Below are 20,639 nucleotides of genomic sequence, written 5' to 3'. Positions count from 1 at the left end.
GGTAATGTCACATGTATGAATTGAAAGCCAAATAAGGGTCATGAAGAAAATTCAAATTCCATGTATTTTCAAAATGTTATCTTATGTTGGTAGTTATTAACAAGGAGACCATTTGTAGGGAAAGGTTTGTTGGTAAACTGCAACATGATTTACCTCCCCTAGGGTATAGTACAAGTAATGAATACTATATGTATATATTTTTTTTAAACAGTACATGTGAATGCTTGATGATTGTGTTATGCTAAGGTTCAAACTTGGGAAGGCATTACACATATTCTTTTTATTGTTGAGCCCACATTAGTGCAATGTGATATGTAGCAACATTGTTGTCAGAGTTTTAGGTTTTCATGAAAGACTTTCATTTCCTAATTTATTGACGGAGATCCTTATACTTGGGATGAATCACTGTCAGAACAGTTAATTCTGTGACCTTTAATCTTAGGGATAAAGTAAATCACAGGAAAACTGCATCTGGGTTTTGATTAAGGTTTTTCGATTTTTATTTCCTAAACTCTTTTGTGGATTACTTGGAATTAATCATTCTGATGCTAAGATAGTTCATTCTACAATATGCTTGCTCACCCATCTGCATCTGCGGTCGATGCCAGGTGGTTAAAATTTGCATATAGGTTTTGGTTAATGTTTTTTTGCAGTTGCATGCATTTAGTCTTGCTAAATTAAGTAACAAAGTATAGATCAACTCTCCTTGAAGGTCACTTATATCAAGGGAGGTTACTTTAAGGTCACATGTGTCACTCTGGTAAATGATTAATCTTATTTCAGTTATATTCCTTGGATAGTGTTCCACTGATTAACTGATAGTAATACTTTCAACAATAATAGAAACTGTTTATGCTTTTAAAAACAAATCAGCATAATCATTCTTCTGAAAATGCTCAATATAAATTCTTATGTGACATTACAACAAAAAGAAAATTTAGAATATATTATGATTATTTAGAGCAGTCTGTTTACAGTAGTAAAGCATGGAGTTGTGTTCTTCATTTGGTCTTGTATAAATTAGCATCACTTTAACTCACAAAGCCATCAGTGTGTTCAATAATTTTGATTTAAGAATAACATAAACTTCTTCATGATAAGTTCAGGTAATTTTTGAAGATCATTTACAATAGAATACCCTTGCTGTGTATATAGCAACTGGATGCATTTTTATTTTATTGAAGTTAATGAGTTTTCAATAAAATGTGTTTTTAAAGTCAACATACACACACACATATATATATATATATATATATATATATATATATATATATATATATATATATATATATATATATATATATACCTTAAGGTTCTGGAGCTCTATATTCAACAACTTTACTGTATAGCTACATGTGCCATTTTAAGGCATCAACTCTGCAACTTATTTTATGATAGAGTTGCAGCACTTCATTAATTTTCATCTTCTCAACTGCAACAACTCGGAAACAGTTCAATATATCCAGATGCAGTTAGATATCGATATTTTTTATACGAAGATGTGATTTTAGGGGTTCATCTACATTTCTTGTCAACCACATCAGCTCAGTGGTTAAGGCATCAGACTCCTGACCAAAAGGGCACTTGGTTCCATTCCCACCATTAAATCAGCTTCCATTGTTTATTCTTGGATAAAGCACTTGTCTCATCATGATATGATGCTGTATCATTCCACTATTGACAGTGATAGGCCATTATAAATATCAGTCCTTCACATTTGAAGTTGCTTGTTAGAATCTCATATATAGTTTAGGAATTTTTTAACATATTCTTATACCATTGGGTATGCTCCTTGTCTTGAAGATAATTACTGGTGATCAATTTTTTAAAAGTCATCTGCTTCCAAGATAAATGTGCTTTTTATTATGGATTTTGATGTGCTGAATTCAAATATGACAATTAAAGCAACTGATTGGCTAGTGTTTCCAAGATATTTAACGTTTTTCATTTCACGTTTATATATATTGTGTAGATATTAGAATTTTAATCGTAAATTGTAAACCTTGATCTTGTCATGTATTTATGGTTGCTTTACATGATAATATTTAACCTGTCCTGTTTATGTAACACCTTAAAAATCAGCTTCTTGCTTATCTCTTGCATTCGTTAGATGGAGCATTTCTTTTCACTGTCCAGCAATAGTCTGCAAGCATTGATGGGTACCAGTTGTCCTGATATATCATTTTTCCATTGTTGCATTGTCCTGGTGAAATCGCTTGCTGTGCTCACTGCTCCGCAGTTGGGTGGAAAAAAAATCTAGATGAGAGTGCAGTTTAAATGACATGATGCAACCATGGCTTTTGTTTGCCTTGAGGAGGTTTTCCATCAACTTGTAGTTGTCCACCTTGTTGTTTCTGAGAAAATTTGTTCCCTTCCCTTTATATCTCATTTATCCATCACCATTTCCAAATCATGGTTTGTATATACTGACCCAGTCTCATATCTTTAAAACTAGAGCCAATCAACAATTTTAGGCATAATTTTCATTCTCAGTGATCCAAAATTAGTAACGTTTTGCATTTATTTTGGAAGCATTTTGGCTGTAGACCAGTGTAATTGGCATACCTAATGGTGCTTACTGATACTTTTGTTGTTTTTTTTTACAGTTTTTAGGACCGCTCCGGTGGCCTAGTGGTTAGAGCATCCGCCTCGGATGCGAGAGGTCATGGGTTCAATCCCCGGCCGAGTCATACCAGAGACTTAAAAAATGGTACTAACAGCTGCCTCGCTTGGCGCTCAGCATTAAGAGGTTAGTGTTAGGACTGGTCGGCCTGGTGTCAGGATAATGTGACTGGGTGGGACATCATGCTACATGTCTGCGGCATGATGCCCCAGTGCTAGACATCACTATAAACTGCCACATTGCAGACATTGTAGCGACATGACTGAAAAATTGTTAAAGCTACGTTAAAAATCAAAATCACATCACATCACATCACATCACAGTTTTTAGGAATGGAATTGCAGAATCTTGTGTTGTCAAGAAATCCTTACAAAACATAGCATCAAGTTTGAATACATTCATATTTTTGGCAAGTATTTATTGGCCCATTACTTTTAAGAACATAAGATGTTTGTTTTTTGTTTCTAGTGTTGCTGTATTGTTAGTTACTTTTTAACAGCACTCTGAGCATATTATTGGTCTTGGGAAATAGAGCTAAGTGCATTCTCCAGGGAAAATTAAGGCATTTGACTATGGGTAGCATGGCTGGGTACTGAACCTGTGAACTAATGAATTACAAGACTGACACTCTGCCAACTAAACTACCAGAGTTTTCTTTGGTTAAATTGAGAAAATACGGATACATTATTTTGTGCCATCAGACCAAATTGATAATTACAAGTGAGTCAATTTGGACTAGTTTTGAGATGAACATGCCGTGTTGTTGAGGACTGATAAATGCTGAACTAAGGAGGTTTCTGATGTGGCTTGGCTGAAGGATCACCCAGGTGTTAAAAAAAGGTCACTGACCTAATTAGTGCACTGATTCCTTACTCATGTCCATATTTATTGTAAAAGCAATACAGCCAGTAAGGTCAAAGATGCATACCTCATTTTCTAGCTCCATCATGCTGAAAAAATAGATAACTGACAATTTCTTTGGGCTACTATACTCCAGAAGATTTATCAGCAAGTGTGTGTTGTGTGTGATTTAGATTTTTAATGTAGCCTTAACAGTTATAGTCCTATTGCTATGATGTCTGCAGTGTGGCAGTTTATAGTGGTTTCTAGTACTGGGGCATCATGCTACAGACATGTAGCATCATGTCCCACCCAGTCACATTATTATGACAGCAAGTCCTAATACAAATCTCTCAATGTTGGAAACCAAGCGAGGCAGGTGTAAGTACCATTTTTATAAGTCTATCATTGGACTTGGCCTGGATTCAAAACCCGCAACCTCCTGCATCCGAGTCGGACACTCTGACCACTGGAGTGATATATCAGCAAGTGACTGTTTTGGAATTGCAGAAAAATTGGTCTTAAAATGATATACTGATATTTGCAGAATGAAAAAAAAGCCAAACTATGTACTGCAAATTGCACATCACATGCTACACCCATCTCACAATCTTTTCCCTATTGATTATCTTGACCTCGGAACGAGACTATTACTTAAGGTGGAATGGCAGAAGCTCATTGGTTATTGTGCCAGCCTGTGTCCTCGGGCAAGGTACTTAACTCCAGTTACCTCTACACTAAGTAACCTACTTCTCTTGCTGTGCCATACCTCACCAAACTGTGTGAAACATATACCTGGGTAAAGTTTCATCACAATATCTGAATGGGTTAAAAAGTGGAAGCCTGGATAAATAAAGAGCTACTAACCTGCATTCCTAAGATCCTGACCTTGAGGCAAGAGGTATGACTGAGATATAAAACAGGCTCAAGTTTTAATATAACTTCCTTGGTACAAAAGTTATACCTGTACAAGGATAGAGGTCACTGATTTTTTACTTTTCCTTGCCATGACTATGACCTGTATAATAGGAGACAGCTTAATTAAAATATTTAGGTGGTTCAAAACTTATGTGCCAGATGAGGAAATGTTGCAGAATTTTCCCAGCCATAACTTTAAGCAGGAAGATGACTATGGTATGTGACACATCATCTAGTCATGATATATACTTATGGCAACTTTTATGAAAATATTTCCAACAAATACAGTTATGGGCTGGGCAGACAGAAGGATGGCCAAGTGACCCCATAATATAATATGCCCAGTTAAGATGGCCTGTAAAAACAAAATACTCTTAACAGCTATACTGGCAAGGAAAATGCAACATTAATACAATTTCAGTAAATGAGGGTTTTATACAATACTGTTTTTGCCACTTGTGAATTCTGCTTTTGATATAATATCAACAGTGTATGCTAGGAAATTATTTGGGTAAATTTTTAAAAGTTTAAGATCACAAGTGCACACCCATGATATTATACACATTGTTCTCAGATGTGTACACACCACAAGAGTGAGCTTTCTTTGTTTCTGTTGGTTGCTCTCCCCTTTGGAGGTGTACTGTCTCTCCAAATATGATCACACTGCATAAAATATAAAAGATTAGATTTTTTAAGCCTCCTTTAACCCAATAACTGGTAGTACGGGTAGGTCACAAGAATATGCATTGTGGTGAGTTCCAAGATCATAATGACAGGTTTATCCGTTGCTTCTCACCCATGAGGCATGCAAGGGTAAAGAGGGAGAAGCTGCTTCCATCACACAAGGCATGTTTAGATAGAGAAGCAGGTATTTGCAGTAGTTTCCCTCCTGTAAGGCTGGCCAGTTACTGAGGCAGGATTTAGCAACTTTTTCACTCACATGAGGCATGCCAGTTATTGAGGCCATTCTAGCAACTGTTCCCCTCTTATTAGGCAAGCCAGTTATTGAGAGGGAGGTTTAAGTAACTGCTTCCCTCCCATGAGGTATACCTGTTACTGAGAGTCCGGTTTTAACAACTGCTTCCTTCTAATGAGGGATGTCAGGTACTGAGAGAAAGGTTTTAGCAACTGCTTCCTTCCCATGAGGCATGCCAGTTATCAAGGCAGGCATTAACAACTGCTTCCCTCCAATGAAGGATACAAGGTGCTGAGCAACAGGCTTTAGCAACTGCCTACCTGTCACGAGGCATGCCAGTTATTGAGGCAGGTATTAACAATTGCTACCCTCCATGAGGGATGTCAGGTACTGAGAAGCAGGTATTAGCAGCTGCTTCCCTTCCAAAAGTCATGCTAGGGATCGAGAAATGTGTGGTCAGTAAGATAAGTTGCGCCGTGAGCATTGACCCCAAAAAAATTAAAGCATGCAAAGGTATTACATCAAATATGGTATGAAGATTTATTGAAGAACATAAACAAGTCACTGCACCATTTTCTGCAGAATTATTGCAATTGCTCATCTGCAGATCTGGGTGTACATCTTTGTTCTCCCTGTGATTTCCAGAAAACAGCATATAGCACACACTGTTGTTGTTTTAAAGCGACTGGATATGGCTTTACACTGTTGCTGTTTTAAAGCGACTGTATATGGCTTTACACTGTTGTTTTAAAGTGGCTGTATATGGCTTTAGTTTGCAGCTGGGTGGACATTATAGAGCAGTAAATGAAAAAACTGTTTTGCAGAACCTGGCATCTTATCTGCAATCATCTACCGAAGTATATTTACTGTCTCTGCTGTACCAAGATTTAACACAACACCTGAATATCTCTGTGTTGAAAGTTGACTTCTAAATAAGTCTTGCCATGATAAAGCTGGCAAGACAAAAAGCAACTAGTGTTTCTAACTTTATCAGCACAAAAAAACTAAAAAAAGAAATGCACATATAAAATACATACCAAGAAGCGTAACCAAATCATTGCCATATTTATTCATATACTTAAAGACTTGAATTTTCTTGAACGAGTAAAGAGACTAAGTACAGCTTTCCCTTGCTATAGTGCCCTTCAACATGATACAATTCTGGCAACCACTTGGTACTGCTGCTGTGGCGCCAGTGACGAAAATAAAACCAAAGTACTTGAATTGGTCCATGAAATGTATTACAACATTATCCGAAAGACACAACATGAAACTTATTGGTAAACTTTATTTCCTTTCTTTTAAAACATAATTATTTGAAAAAAATGCACAAAAAGCATAAAATTAAATGTATATTTCATTTAGATAAGCAGAAATTACTACTATGCATTTGGCTATCATTTTATTTATTACCCCACCACTCCTAATTACATGCATTCACTGAATTTTCAATCACAGTTTAGTACATAATGCAGTCGGCATAGGTCAGTAAAGAAAAGTCTATATTTGAAAACTATGACCAATTGTTTTCAGTCAAACAAAGTGGCCTAGATTTACAGTTTAAATAAATTAAATCAAAGAACTTCATGCATCTTTAAATTTTCAGAAACACCAATTTTGTAAACAGTCACAGCTCATTGCTGGTCAGTATGCATAGTCAAAGTCAATGAAGCAATAGAAGAAAAAAAAATTGTGACTAAACCCTGCTTGATTTATAAAATTCCACACTAAAAATTAGTGAACAATTAAAACACTACAGGAAACAGAAGTGGCTCCAAAATTCACCAAAACTGAATAAAATTTTAATTTTGTGAAGTATGACTACTGAGTGAAGAGTGCACTAAACTCTTTTCAAATATAATGCTTTTGGACACAAGACTGAATATGTACATACTAAAAAAGGGGCCCAGAGTGGCCAAGTGGTCTAAAGCGCTCTCCATCACAGATCACTGCCATCTCACCTCTGTCTGTATGGGTTCGAGTCTCAGGCTTGGCAAATGTGGATATGTAAGAAAGCTTGACGGTAGCTTCTCGTGGGTTGGTGGTTCTTTCTGGGGTTCTTCCTCCACCATTAATACTGGCTGCCATGTATAGCCTATCTTGTGCTGAAAAATGGTGTTAAACCCTATAACAACAACAACAACATACTAAAAAAACAAGAATTCAACTCGATGCAACATCTTACCTGCTGTGCTATAACATAAGCCTAAAACACTGCAAAGTTGCAAATCTTGAAAATGACATTGCTGTGACATGCATTTGCTTGTGGTGAGGATTACCTTCCAAGACAATGCATCCATCAAGTTTCATGACTGAACATAAAACAGCATCAGAGAAAGTGAGCCTATAATAACAACATTGCCACCAGAAATGTAATCTCTGTATCTCACCTATGCTTTGCTGGTAAGACAATTATATGAACAAGAGTTAAAATGTAATCTTTTCCTTGCATTACCCTGAATACTTTTACCAACTTCATTTATTTCCATTTTTTTAGTTATTTTGTTCATACACAGGAGTGAAAACTGAAGAACTTCCACTGTAGTCATGGTTACCATGCTTTTCTAAAGATAAATATCCAGGTCATTTCCAGGGTTTTTCCAGTTTGAAATAACTTTTTTCAAGGTTCACATATGGCCATTACTGAATGGAATTAAAGAACATTTCTAAATCTAAAGATATTTCTCTTTCAAGACTCTCCAAAAACATTGATGTCAGAAAAGATGATCATGTCCAAAACTACAAAATGTATCACACGAATTAAGTTTGACTATATTCCTATAAACTGGCATGTAAAGTCATTTCAATGTACAGAATAAAAATTCTAACTTTATTTTGCTACATTATGCTGGAAACAATATAATGAACATAAATTATGTTTTGTTTCCTTTCAAACCTTTAGTTCTAAAGAATTCTATAGCAATATATATATATCTCATAGAAAGTAACATTTCCTATGTCAAAAAAACAAACAAACCGCAAATAATTATAATCTTGTCTTGTAACGAAGAGTTTAAACCTGAATTTTGGGCGTCAAGAGGTGGCGGAAAATTCCTGGGTTTTTCCAGACTTTCATCAATATTTGCAAAATTCAAGGACTTTTCACAATCGGGGAAAAAATTATAATTTCTCCCGAATTTTTCCCGATTTCTCGTTAGCGTGGGAACCCTGTTTAGTGTTTAGGCCATCAAAACAAGAGATCCAAATTGGCCTGTTATCACTTACCCAACATTACACAACAGCTATTTCACAAGGAAGGCATATGTAGCATAACTATCTCATAAACTTTATAGCATATTGATTTATAGCTATTTTAAAATATCCTAAAACAAATTCTTTTAATCTCTAGATAAATTAAGGCATAATTAATATCTACAGACTCGGGGTCATAATTAAAGTCTTCTAAGATCTTTCTGATATAAACTCATTTAACATGCACAAATCTCGTTCTTTACTGAACCCATACAAGAAATTGATAATATTAGCCCATATTTCAAGTTTTATACAAATCATACCAGAAAGATGACTTCCACAGTAACAAGCTCAGTAAATGAGATGCATGGTCACCTCAATGATATATTTAGATTTTTTAATTTATCTGGGATCTTAACGACATAAATTTACAATCAGTGCAAAACTGGATAAGAAATAAGGTCTCCAGAATGATAAGCTCAGTTAGCAAGATACCAGATGATCTCAATAGTCTTAACGGATCTTGTTTATTATCAAAATGATACAAAATTTTAAAGATTTAAGCATATCTTTCAACTTTGATTAAAACTGGGCAAGAAATACATGGTCCAGAGTGGAACAAGGCCAGCCAATCAAATGCAGGATTACATTTTTAATATGTGTGGGTCTTGCTCATTATTGAACTCATCCAGTAGTTCAGCTAGGTTTGCCAAAAGAAGGGACTGAATGACACCCATCATTTGAGTAGGACAATCTGAAACGTTGTTTACATAGTCTATTTAACATGTTATTTGCATGACAATGCAAACAAAGAACCAACTTTAAGATTCTTTTCACCATATTTTAGACGCACAAGAGAAGATGTAATCCCTCCAACATCACAATCGTCAGTCTTTGTGAAGTTTAACTTCCAAGCTACTTTTTGATGTGTGTTTTATTTTCCTTTTTGTCTGCCACTGTGGAATCCAATTTTTATTCATGCCAAGTTTCCTTTCTGTTAGACTTTCATCTTGGGTTTTACCCGCTTGTTTACTAGAGTCATGGAATCGGCAGTAATTTTTATGCATCCTTTATGATTTCAGATATCCATTGTTCCTTATGTACCTCTTAGTGAAGCTTCACCACCTTTGCATAAATGGAATTACATGTGACTGGAAGCTCATGCTTACAAGAATCACAGACTACAAATTTTTCTTTTTATCAAACATGTTAATAAAATACTAATGGAAGTTACCTCAATACATTAATTGATCTTTATATGTTTTCATCAAGACAATTGTAATTTGATCATATTCAAAGCATATTTTTACATTCTAAACCAAAAACATATCATGGGATACACATGTACTGAGTATACAATGATTTCCCTAACTTTGTCATATATGGGACTAGAGAATCAGGAAAAATAATAGTGTTCAGTGCAATCAAAATGTATTGTATGATGGATTTTGTTAAATTTTATAAAATAAATCACAAAGCAATTTGGACATTTAATGATTTGTTGGTGCATCTTAGAGTGTAAATGTGCAATTGTTGACAGATCACATACATGACGGACACAGGGTCATACCATACTTGATCTCATGGGCAGGTGGGCTAAAATAACCCCATATGTTCACTGAGAACACTTTGAGATGATGCATAAACCTCGTGGTAATAACAATCTGTAAAGGCATACATTTTGTTAAAAATCTAAACTTATCAAAGTCATTTTCTACATTTTTACAAAGAAAAATATGAATGGCAAAACCAAGACCTCACTACAGTGCAGGGTCTCTCTTCACATGATCTCTGCCAGACAACACCTCTATTCCTGTATTTGTAACCAACGTACAATCCTTTTATCAGTTTTACTGATGTACTTTCATCCGCCACAAACACCTTTGTGAGACTAACAGTAAATGACTATCACAGTTACAGGTTTTAAATGTCTGGTCAAGACAGTGTCACCAACTATATGTGAGAACAGTGATTTTCAGGCATGACTCCTCTTCTAAAACTTGGAATCTAAAGTCTGTTCTGATCTTGGTTAAATTTAATCATTTAAATAAATATTACAAAAAGTGAACCAAAGATTAAAAAAAATTGATTATTTTCCTGATCAAACATGGTTACAAGTAAACATACATGTTGTTAATTTAGGCAACATATATCTTTGATCCTGTGACTGTTAAAGAATATAAACCATGATTCCAGATCAATGATAATGAAATACACATTTTTTATTCCTCTTTACGCTCCCACCCCCTGGCCATTTTTAGAAATATAAACAGGAGTTACATTTATGTTCATGTATATCATTTATTATTGTGTAAATATATAAATTAGCCTTTTTATGTATATCCAAGTCTGGTTCTTAAGTTTTGAAAAACTTTAAATCAAAGTTTAGAATTAGACTTTCAATTTTTGGCTTTTAATAGATTCTATGTACAAAATGATACTGACATAAAATATTCAGGGCTAACTTTCTTATTACTGAAAATTTTCAATTATGTTTAACAAGAGTAATGTGAATGGTACATTATTCACCTGTCCAATGTTTCAAAGTCCTCCAAGTAGGTACTTGCAGGGAATGGCCGACTAGGGAGATTATTGACCAGTGGATCTCAATTGCCTTGACTCTTTGGTCAAAGTATGCAGTTTTGAACTAAACTTACTGCCTACTAGACATGATATGACTTTGACCTTTAGATCCCAACATTCATACATTTCTTTATTACTCTAAGTGTAATACTGTAGCTCTTTGAAAACATGGACAAGTAAAATGAGTGGACAATTATTTCTGATGATGATGATGATGATGAGCATAATAGGTATGCAAATTGATGATGATGAGCATAATAGGTATGCTAGTTGATGATGATGAGCATAATAGGTATGCAAGTTGATGAGCATAATAGGTATGCTAGTTGATGATGATGAGCATAATAGGTATGCAAGTTTCTCAGCAACCCATAATATTTACCAAGTTTGAATGCAATCAATCAAAACTGAAGACTAGTTATTAAGGTTGTGTCATACATTGCATTAAGCAACAAAGGTTTATACATGTATGTGCATTTGGAGATTATTATAATATTTATGTTTCAATGCAGGACTACTTGCTGTAATGAACTTTGGTGCCACCAGATCTTGTATGGACAAACAAGAAGATTACACTCTACTCTTACCTCTGAAGAGGCAATATTAAAACATACATACATATGTATGTACATACATAAATACATACATACATACATTCATATGTACGTACGTACGTATGCACGTACATACATACATACATAGCACTGGAAGTGTTGGGTATATCAAATTACAATGTGTCAATGGAGTATGAATATGCATATATCAATGGTTTTAAATGTAGTCCATCATATCCCTACACTCAAGTCATTAATAAAACAGGAAAATGAGTTTAATATTCATATTCACTGTTTACCGGTAATCTACATTTTCTAAAGGAATAAAACAGAGGGTTCTCACTAGGATTTCAAAAGTTGGGGTCCATTCTAAATGTAGAATTGCCTTGCAACACTATTTAGCTATGAACTGTTATAGCAGTATAAGTAAAGACTGTACTACACAAAAGTGAACAATGTACTAGTCCATTGTCAGCATTCTTCTTTAGTCCAGTTGATGAACAGGGGCCAAATTAAAAGAGCCCCAAACTGAGAAAGGAGTCATTCTTTGAAGAGAGAACTAAAAGTGCAAAGTTTGTTATCAAACCTTCCCTTCCTCAAAACCATATTTAACATATATTTGCAGTATAAAATGATGAATTATTATAAAAAAATTGATACAAAAAAGTTTTAAGAGAGTCTGTTCTCTATAACAAGTGACAAACTCTGAACAAAAATTAACATCATTATGAAAATATAAAAATTGGAACAAGTCTTACGAGTTTTAATGCAATCTGCCCATAGACATTTGTTAACTTGTTACACATTTTTGGATGCATTATAATATACCATATTGAAAATTTTAAAGTGAACAAACAAATTTTAAATGTTTTTATTTCTACCCTTAAGCATTACTGTCCAGGTTCTTTTCTTGGTGTGGGAATATTTAGGTTGCCACTAGAACTTAAAGATGGTAACCAAATTAGGTCCAATGATAATTACTGACATGTACAACTATTTGGTTTGTCAGGAATAGACGCACTGTGGAATTTTTATTTTTCTGGACCATGCCCTCATGTGACTTGAGTCTTCACCCATTATTTAGCAGTATGTTTTCAGCTTTCTCTGAGTTATTTTTTCTTTCAATCTAATAATTCATCAAATTAATACTAAATTATTTATTTTAGCAACCCTGAATGTTACTACTGCAAAGTTGTTTTTTTTTTTTTACATTGGAACATATCACCATCTAAAACAAATTACCCCATAGGGCAATTCTGGTTATCACTAGCACAGCCTTCATACGTATCATTCACTATGTTGAAAACATAATACAGAACCTCTGTTGCTGAACAATCAGCAAATAAATTTCATTACAAGCCAATGTATTATATACTTTTTTAAAATGGTTTGCAATTACATAGTCTACAAATCCCACTTATGTATCTACACCGAAAAATATGCAAATATTAGAATTCCAGCATAATGGAGAACCTTGAGTCGTGTAACACAAGTTTGTTGAAATCCCCTTTGCTTTCCCTCTTCTCTCTAGCCACAAGTAAAAAAAAAAGATCTATGCAATGATATAAAAAGAATTTGAGTTGAAAACCTTGAACTAGAATTTATACCAAGGAACCTACTAAAACCTGTAGTGTTATAATGGTATGTGTACACTTTCCATAGGATTATTCTCAAGTATTACACAATACTAACAACAAATTTGAAAAAGCTTGACCAGATAAGGGACATATGGTTTAATAAATTCCATGGCTAAATAAAACACACGTATTTTAACCAATCAGATCTTGTTTTTTTAAAAATCTAAAGCAAGGTTCTAAAACTTACCATTTAAACATGTGATGCAAGATCAATAAAATAAGCTATCTATATAAATGACCAATGAAAAGCACATATTTTGCCACTAATTTTCACATCATTTCCAAGAATACCAATGCCAAATTCTGAATACCTTGGCAACTAAATTATCAATTTCTTTTCATTTCAGTTTGACATCACTTTTGCTTTTTCAGTACGATTGTCTGGCAGAGAAGCACGATTCCTGAAAATATTTCTGTTCTTGATAAATGACACAAATATAATCAATTAGGTTATAGAGTTACAGTGTGATTCATACCAAGCAGAAATCCAACCTGCGACTAGAGTAATGACAATCATCACATAATCTGACCAATTTAAACATGGTGAAAATTCCACATCTGAATGCAAATCTGAAGACACCAAGGAACAAATAATTAGCCCACAATCTGTCAATATGAAGTTTCAAAACATGTGGCAAATGTAACCAACCATAAAGCTATCAATTGCTGATCCTAGTTAAAGAAACGATGCTTGGTGAAAGCAAACATTTTTTACAAGTTTCCATTTCATTGTTATCACATTTCTATGAATAATGTGCACTCAATTAGAAAAGAACAGACCCAAATTTGCTATAAAATAAAATGCTGGTAGATGCAGATCAGGCCTTTACTGTTCATTATACTTAAATCCTGAAGCAAATACCCTACACTTTCAACAGAATAGAGTTTACCAGCCAGTGAAGGTCAGCCCCAGTGAAGGTCAGCACATAGGTCCTGAAGCACGATTTGCAAAGCCTGACTATCCACTGCAGCTGGTTAAAAAATCCCAAGTATAAGTGCCCAGGTAGTCAGTAAGTCACAAAGAATGGAACTTGTGTAGTTTATGATAAAGGTTATCATGCATGTGTAAATTTCCAAAGGTAAGGCGGCTTACCTTTATCATTGTTTTAGATACATGACTTTGTGACATACCTTCAGTCACAAGATTATGCTGGGGTCTAGACTGGTGGCCTAAGGGTCCCCTGGGAAAATAAATGACAATTTAAGGCCCGCCCCCCCCCCCCCCCCGCCCCAGAAACAACCCCCAGGAAATCTAGTATGCGTGGACAAGTCCAACTGTGTGCACATTACAGAAAGATGAATAGGTTCAATTTCTTTTCTTTATGTGTCTGCTCTTCATTCTGATCCATCTGGTTCCAAGTTCTTAGGTGTCCCTGATTCTCTGAGCATTGACAAGCCCAGATTTGACTCAAAGTCCTTTGTAAGCTTCACTTCATCATGTGATTCATCAGTAGGCATGAGAAGAACACATGTTTTTATACTGTCTGTTGCCTCATCTGGTAGACCTGTTAGGGAAGTAATGTCTGTCTTCTCTTGAAAGGGAGATGTCATTTTTGTGCAAGTTACTCTACCTTTCACTAAGTTTGGAACGGCATCTGATTTACATGTAGTGCCATCTGTGTCCAGTTTAACATTGACTGTTTCGTCCTTTTTGTCCAACTCTGATCTTGTACAAGTCTTTTCTCTATCCACTATGCAATGAACTTCAGTTTTTAGTTCTGGTAACAATGTTTCTTCCATAATCTTAATTTCAGATACAGTGGTATCCATAGCAAACCTCTGTTGTTTATTTTCTCTGCTGCAATCAAGTGTAATTTTTGAATGATCAGTTTTCTTTTTTTCTTGTTCAATAAATTGTGCATGATATGAATCTGTTTCCATCAACTCACACTCAGTAGCAGATACAGTTTTTAACTGATCTGTTTGCATACCAGTGGTTTGGTTGTTCAACATAGATACATTGGAAAAGGGTTCATTACTATCTATTTCCATTATGGATGAATCTTCTGAGATGCAAGTTTGTGAATGAGTCTGTCTATCACATGATTCTGTCATGTGTGTCTGCCTGTCCTGAATTTGTGGGTTGTCTGAGACAGATTGGTGTGATCTAGCCTGATTTCCATTCTCATCAAACTGTTGGCTCAGTGATACTTCCTGTAGTACATCAGTGTCCTCTTTTACAACAGCTGAGCTCAACAGTGCAGAACTTGTCAACCTATTATCAACATGGAATGTAGGCACCTGCATCACATTTGAATCTGTGTCGTCCTGTAAAAGAAGGGATCAAGCTTTCAATTAATTTTATTCAACAGCAATTTTTAATTGTTTTAATATCAAGAAGACGCATCATCTAATTTATGGTGGAGTACATACGATACACATGCACTTCAGTGAAGGAGAGATGGGATCTGAACAATATTATGCACTTCAACAAAACTGTAAGCCCACATAGGGCTATAACCTAAAGTTTTGACTAAAACAATAGACGTATCATTGCTAATGTCATTAGTCGGATGTCCTGTGGTACTTCCAATATCAAAAGCTTGCATCATCATCTATAAAATGACACGTTTCATGCTTTTCTCTTCTGTACAAAATATAATTTGGTGCAAGAGAAGAAAAATGAATGGACTTCAGCTGCTGAAAAAAGATGTTAATGTGAGTAGTGCACATTGTCAAATAAAACTGAGATAAAATCTAATATCAAAGTTACTAAATAAGTAAATTAGTTACTATCATTTTAATGTCCTTGTATGGAAAACTAAAATATGTTTTCATAATTGGTTATGCCATTAAACCATTCAGCCTTAATTTTCATCATTGTGCAAGAAAATTGCTTCAGTGGAATGCATAAAAAGACCCTTGAAAATAAAGATAAAAAAATAGAGATGGTTGATTTAAAACTGAATTAGTTGACCACACATCAAGCTGGCATAATGAAAGAAGTGCACTTATTGCCAAAGAAGCACGAGACAAATTTCACTGGTGCACAGAAATGTCTTATTGATTTTGATCAGATGGGTAAACACAACAAACAATCATGGTCAATGATCATGGATGGAATGTGTAAAAAGTATCATGCAAGGAAAACAAAATGCAGACTCGTATATCCAAAATAAATTCATGAAATAAATCATTCATTATACATGCATGAAGAATCCAAATCCAATAAAAAGGCCCGCAGCAGGCAAGAATGGTAATGATATGTGTTTTAATTTTGTTGAATAAAAACTAAACCAGAAATTACTTCTACAATTTTTCTAAATGACCTCATTTCCTGACCTGGTAGGAACCAAAGGGCTCCACTATTTGCCTTTCTTGAATGAACACTAATAAACATATGGTCATTAACTCATTACTCAGAACATAGTAACAAATAAACCTTTCAGTTTCTTTTAATTAAAAATTGCACCTTCATTTAAAATTGACACTAGTAAATTACTACCTTGTAAAACATAGACAAATTCCACATTGCAATGTATTCACTAAATATAGTATGCAGGATGCCATGTTTTATATAAATCACCTCCACACCAGAAAATATTGTCTTTCTATGAAGAAAATTGCCTGAAATAATTCTTATCACTGCCTCTATTTGTCACCATTAAAGACTGCCCATGTCATCATAAAGTCTGTGTTTATAATGCCTATACATGTACTGTACTGTGCAGTCATTACAGTATTTCCAGGCCGAACGTAACAAGCTATTCACTTGTTTTCAGACATTCTTAATGCTGAAGCTAAAACAATACTCAGACCTTCAATTTGCAACCATTATATAACATGGTTTATCCGTTTCTGAGTGATAGTTCTAGTGATCACAGCATTGTCTTTTTGTATTTAACATTTGTCAGAAATTGTCACAAGATTAAGTCATACCTGCCATATTCCCAGAGAGTGTAAGGGTTTTTTGAGACTCAAAAAGTGTTGTGAGGTCTCAAGGTTCAAAGCAAGCATTTAATACACTTAGGAAGAAATATCTCATGGAGTTAGCATATATCAATGTCATTATGTGTGCAAACACTCACATAATCACATCCACAGTGACGTAAAAAAAAAACATACACCAAGTTTCTGTCTTTAAAGTCCATTGGATGGCAAAATATATGCCTAATTTGATATAGTCTTTGCTGCTCTAAAAATTTGACAGGGGTTTGAAGGTAATGCAAGCATCAATAGTGTTTGTTTTTGCAGTCACTAGAGATTAGATTGTACTGCTGTCCAAACTTCTCTGTTGGATTCTCAAATTGACTCCTGGTCTGAACGGTATCTGATGCAGTATGAACACAAGATATGTTTGTCATTGAAAAATGAATATATAAAATATTAAATCAGATCTGGGAAGGACCATTTTATTGGGGAAAGGGGGATAAAATATTTTAAGTTTAATGGGGTTTTACTGGTAATACAGCAGCAATAAACTCCAATGTCCAGTTTAACATTTTATCAACAAAAATCAACTGTGCAAACATGAGTGTGCAATTATTACTGTCTTTCAATCAATCTATTTCATGGCTGAAACTATCCTAAAAATCATGAGGTAATTAATAATTAGTATTTTAACAAGACTAAGATAATGAATTGAGAATTCAAAGAACTAATCTAAATGTCCAATTTAGTGTGTCAAATATGCTACATACAGATGTTGTTCCTACTTCGATGGACATAACACACTAAATGTAATATGTGCAATAAATAAAATAATCCATCTTACTGCTGTTCTTGATGTAACAAAATTCCGTCAACGTGGAGTTCTGAAATTTATTTTTGCTGAGCTCTGCTCGCTTTTCTCACTGCTCCCTGAATTACACTCTTCAGAAATGAATCACACAGCTGAAATTGTCATGTTTTCAATTTTATACATGGAATTAAAATCAGACTTCAAAGAAACATTGCCACTGATCACAAACTTTATTAACGATAGCTTCAACATTCTCAGTCAATGCAGTGATGTGTAATAACATCAGTTATTCAGTACATCTCTTTCATGTATTTAACTAGACAGATTGGGTTGTTCTACTCTGTGTACATTACTTAAGCAAATTAGCGAAATAGACCATCCCACATCTTGATTAGACTTGACACATCAACCAAGCTGGCCTAGCTACTGTTGGTCAATCAAGTAATATATGAAAGGTGGTTGTTTGTCTCAGACCATTGTACCTTTTTAATTAAGTTATATCAACTTTATGGTCCACCTCGAAGCGAGAGATCGTGGATTCACACCCCGGTCGAGTCATACCAGAGACTTACAAAAATGGTACTAACAGCTGCCTCGCTTGGCGCTCAGCATTAAGAGGTTAGTGTTAGGACTGGTCGGCCTGGTGTCAGGATAAATGTGACTGGGTGGAACATCATGCTACACATCTACGGCACGATGCCCCAGTGCTAGACATCACAATAAACTGCCACACAGCAGACATCATAGTGACATGACTGAAAAATTGTTAAAGCTACATTAAAAATCCTAATCACACAAAAACACACACACACACACACACACACATATATCAACTTTATGATCCAAGGATAGGTTTAACTGAGCTTTGAGCAGGATTGTTCAAACATACTGATTACAGGTACATGTATCATTATGGTAAAGAATTTTTTGTTGTTGTTGCTGAAACATCTTTGTGGCTTAGATTCCTAAAAATAGGTTTTTCAAAGCATGACTGTTTCAGGGGGTTAGGGAGTCCAAAATTGTGTTTTTCATGTGACACTGCATGTTATAACAGGTATGTTAAGCCCTCACTAACTAAAAAAAAGGCACAGCTGAATTAAATTGACATTATCGAAAAATAATGGTATTTTGAATAGGCATAAAAGTGTATTAAATCAATTTGACTTCTTTTTGGTCATTATTATGCACTTTGTGTATATTTACTGGATTTAGACAAGCTGGAAGCAATTGTTCTTGCAAGCATGACCTAACTATCAACAAAATAAAATGGCTGTTTCAAAACACAGGACGTTCTGAAACTGACATCAGGGCGATAGCTTAAAGTCCCACATATGAAAATGTGCTCGACGAAACATACCATATTTAATTAACCATTTTTGTCGCACCATCTGTTTTTCGGGTAGGCAACTATTTATACATCTGGGGTCTTCAAGCATGACTAAAATGGTTGTTAAACTAAATTTGATTATCACATTGTGCCCTGGAATAGGCATTATGGCACAGTTTGAACCCTCCATGAAGGAAGTTTTACAAATGCACGTATAATATATGGGCAACCTAGAAAACCCAAAATGTCTGATTCCCAACGTGGTTCATTATGTTTTTGTTCACCAAATTCTGGCTGGTAATAGTGATGATGACAACAGCTGTTAAAGTTATGAAGTATATCAGATTACTGGAGTTGGGAAATTGTTAATGGAGACACCAGTGAGTGCCCTTATAAAAACGTAATCCTAAATCAAGCTTGCATGAGCTTGTGATAACTCATAGTAAGCTTCTTACGATCTTAGCTGTAGCTCACAGACTACATGGGAACTCGCAGTGAGCTCACAGTAAGCTTCTCACAATCTTAGCTGTAGCTCACAGACTACATGGGAACTCGCAGTGAGCTCATAGTAAGCTTCTCACGATCTTAGCTGTAGCTCACAGACTACATGGGAACTCGCAGTGAGCTCACAGTAAGCTTCTCACGATCTTAGCTGTAGCTCACAGACTACATGGGAACTCGCAGTGAGCTCACAGTAAGCTTCTCACGCTCTTAGCTGTAGCTCACAGACTACATGGGAACTCGCAGTGAGCTCATAGTAAGCTTCTCACGCTCTTAGCTGTAGCTCACAGACTACATGGGAACTCGCAGTGAGCTCATAGTAAGCTTCTCACAATCTTAGATGTAGCTCACAGACTACATGGGAACTCGCAGTGAGCTCATAGTAAGCTTCTCACGATTTTAGCTGTAGCTCACAGACTACATGGGAACTCACAGTGAGCTCACAGTAAGCTTCTCACACTCTTAGCTGTAGCTCACAGACTACATGGGAACTCGCAGTGAGCTCATAGTAAGCTTCTCACGCTCTTAGCTGTAGCTCACAGACTACATGGGAACTCGCAATCAGCTCATAGAAGAAATCTGTCTACATGCAAGAAAAGTTGCTTGCACGATCTTGCTAGCAAACCCTGCAGATAAATTAATTATCTATAAAATGGTTATATAGTGATGGTGAGAAATTTAATTACTAGAAAATGTAACAGTTTGTGTATAAAATCATTAATTTGCATATCAAAACAATAATCTTGACTTGTTTGAAAAAGGTATTGAATTTCCACTTCTAACAGTTATTTGCTTTATTTCAGAATGCATTTGTATACATTAAACTTATAGGGAAGCATACATGCAGGAGCAGTGTTGATGTGGTAT

At 35.1% G+C, this 20,639-nt stretch overlaps 1 protein-coding gene across 1 annotated transcript in view; it reads right to left on the bottom strand.

The window, feature by feature from the left end:
- Window positions 1–6,570: 6,570 nt before the first annotated feature.
- Window positions 6,571–20,639, bottom strand: part of LOC149785202 (deubiquitinating protein VCPIP1-like) — a 115,964-nt gene continuing 101,895 nt past the window's right edge. The window contains exon 17 of the mRNA XM_089979004.1: window positions 6,571–15,531. Within this exon, the coding sequence (XP_089835130.1) occupies window positions 14,599–15,531 (933 nt within the window). The 3' untranslated portion in view covers window positions 6,571–14,598. The remainder of the gene's footprint in view (window positions 15,532–20,639) is intronic.

Source organism: Sinohyriopsis cumingii, chromosome 13 (assembly GCF_028554795.1).
Source record: "Sinohyriopsis cumingii isolate HCF-2022 chromosome 13, ASM2855479v2, whole genome shotgun sequence".
NCBI lineage: Eukaryota > Metazoa > Mollusca > Bivalvia > Unionida > Unionidae > Sinohyriopsis > Sinohyriopsis cumingii.
This window is presented reverse-complemented; position numbering and strand designations above follow the sequence as displayed.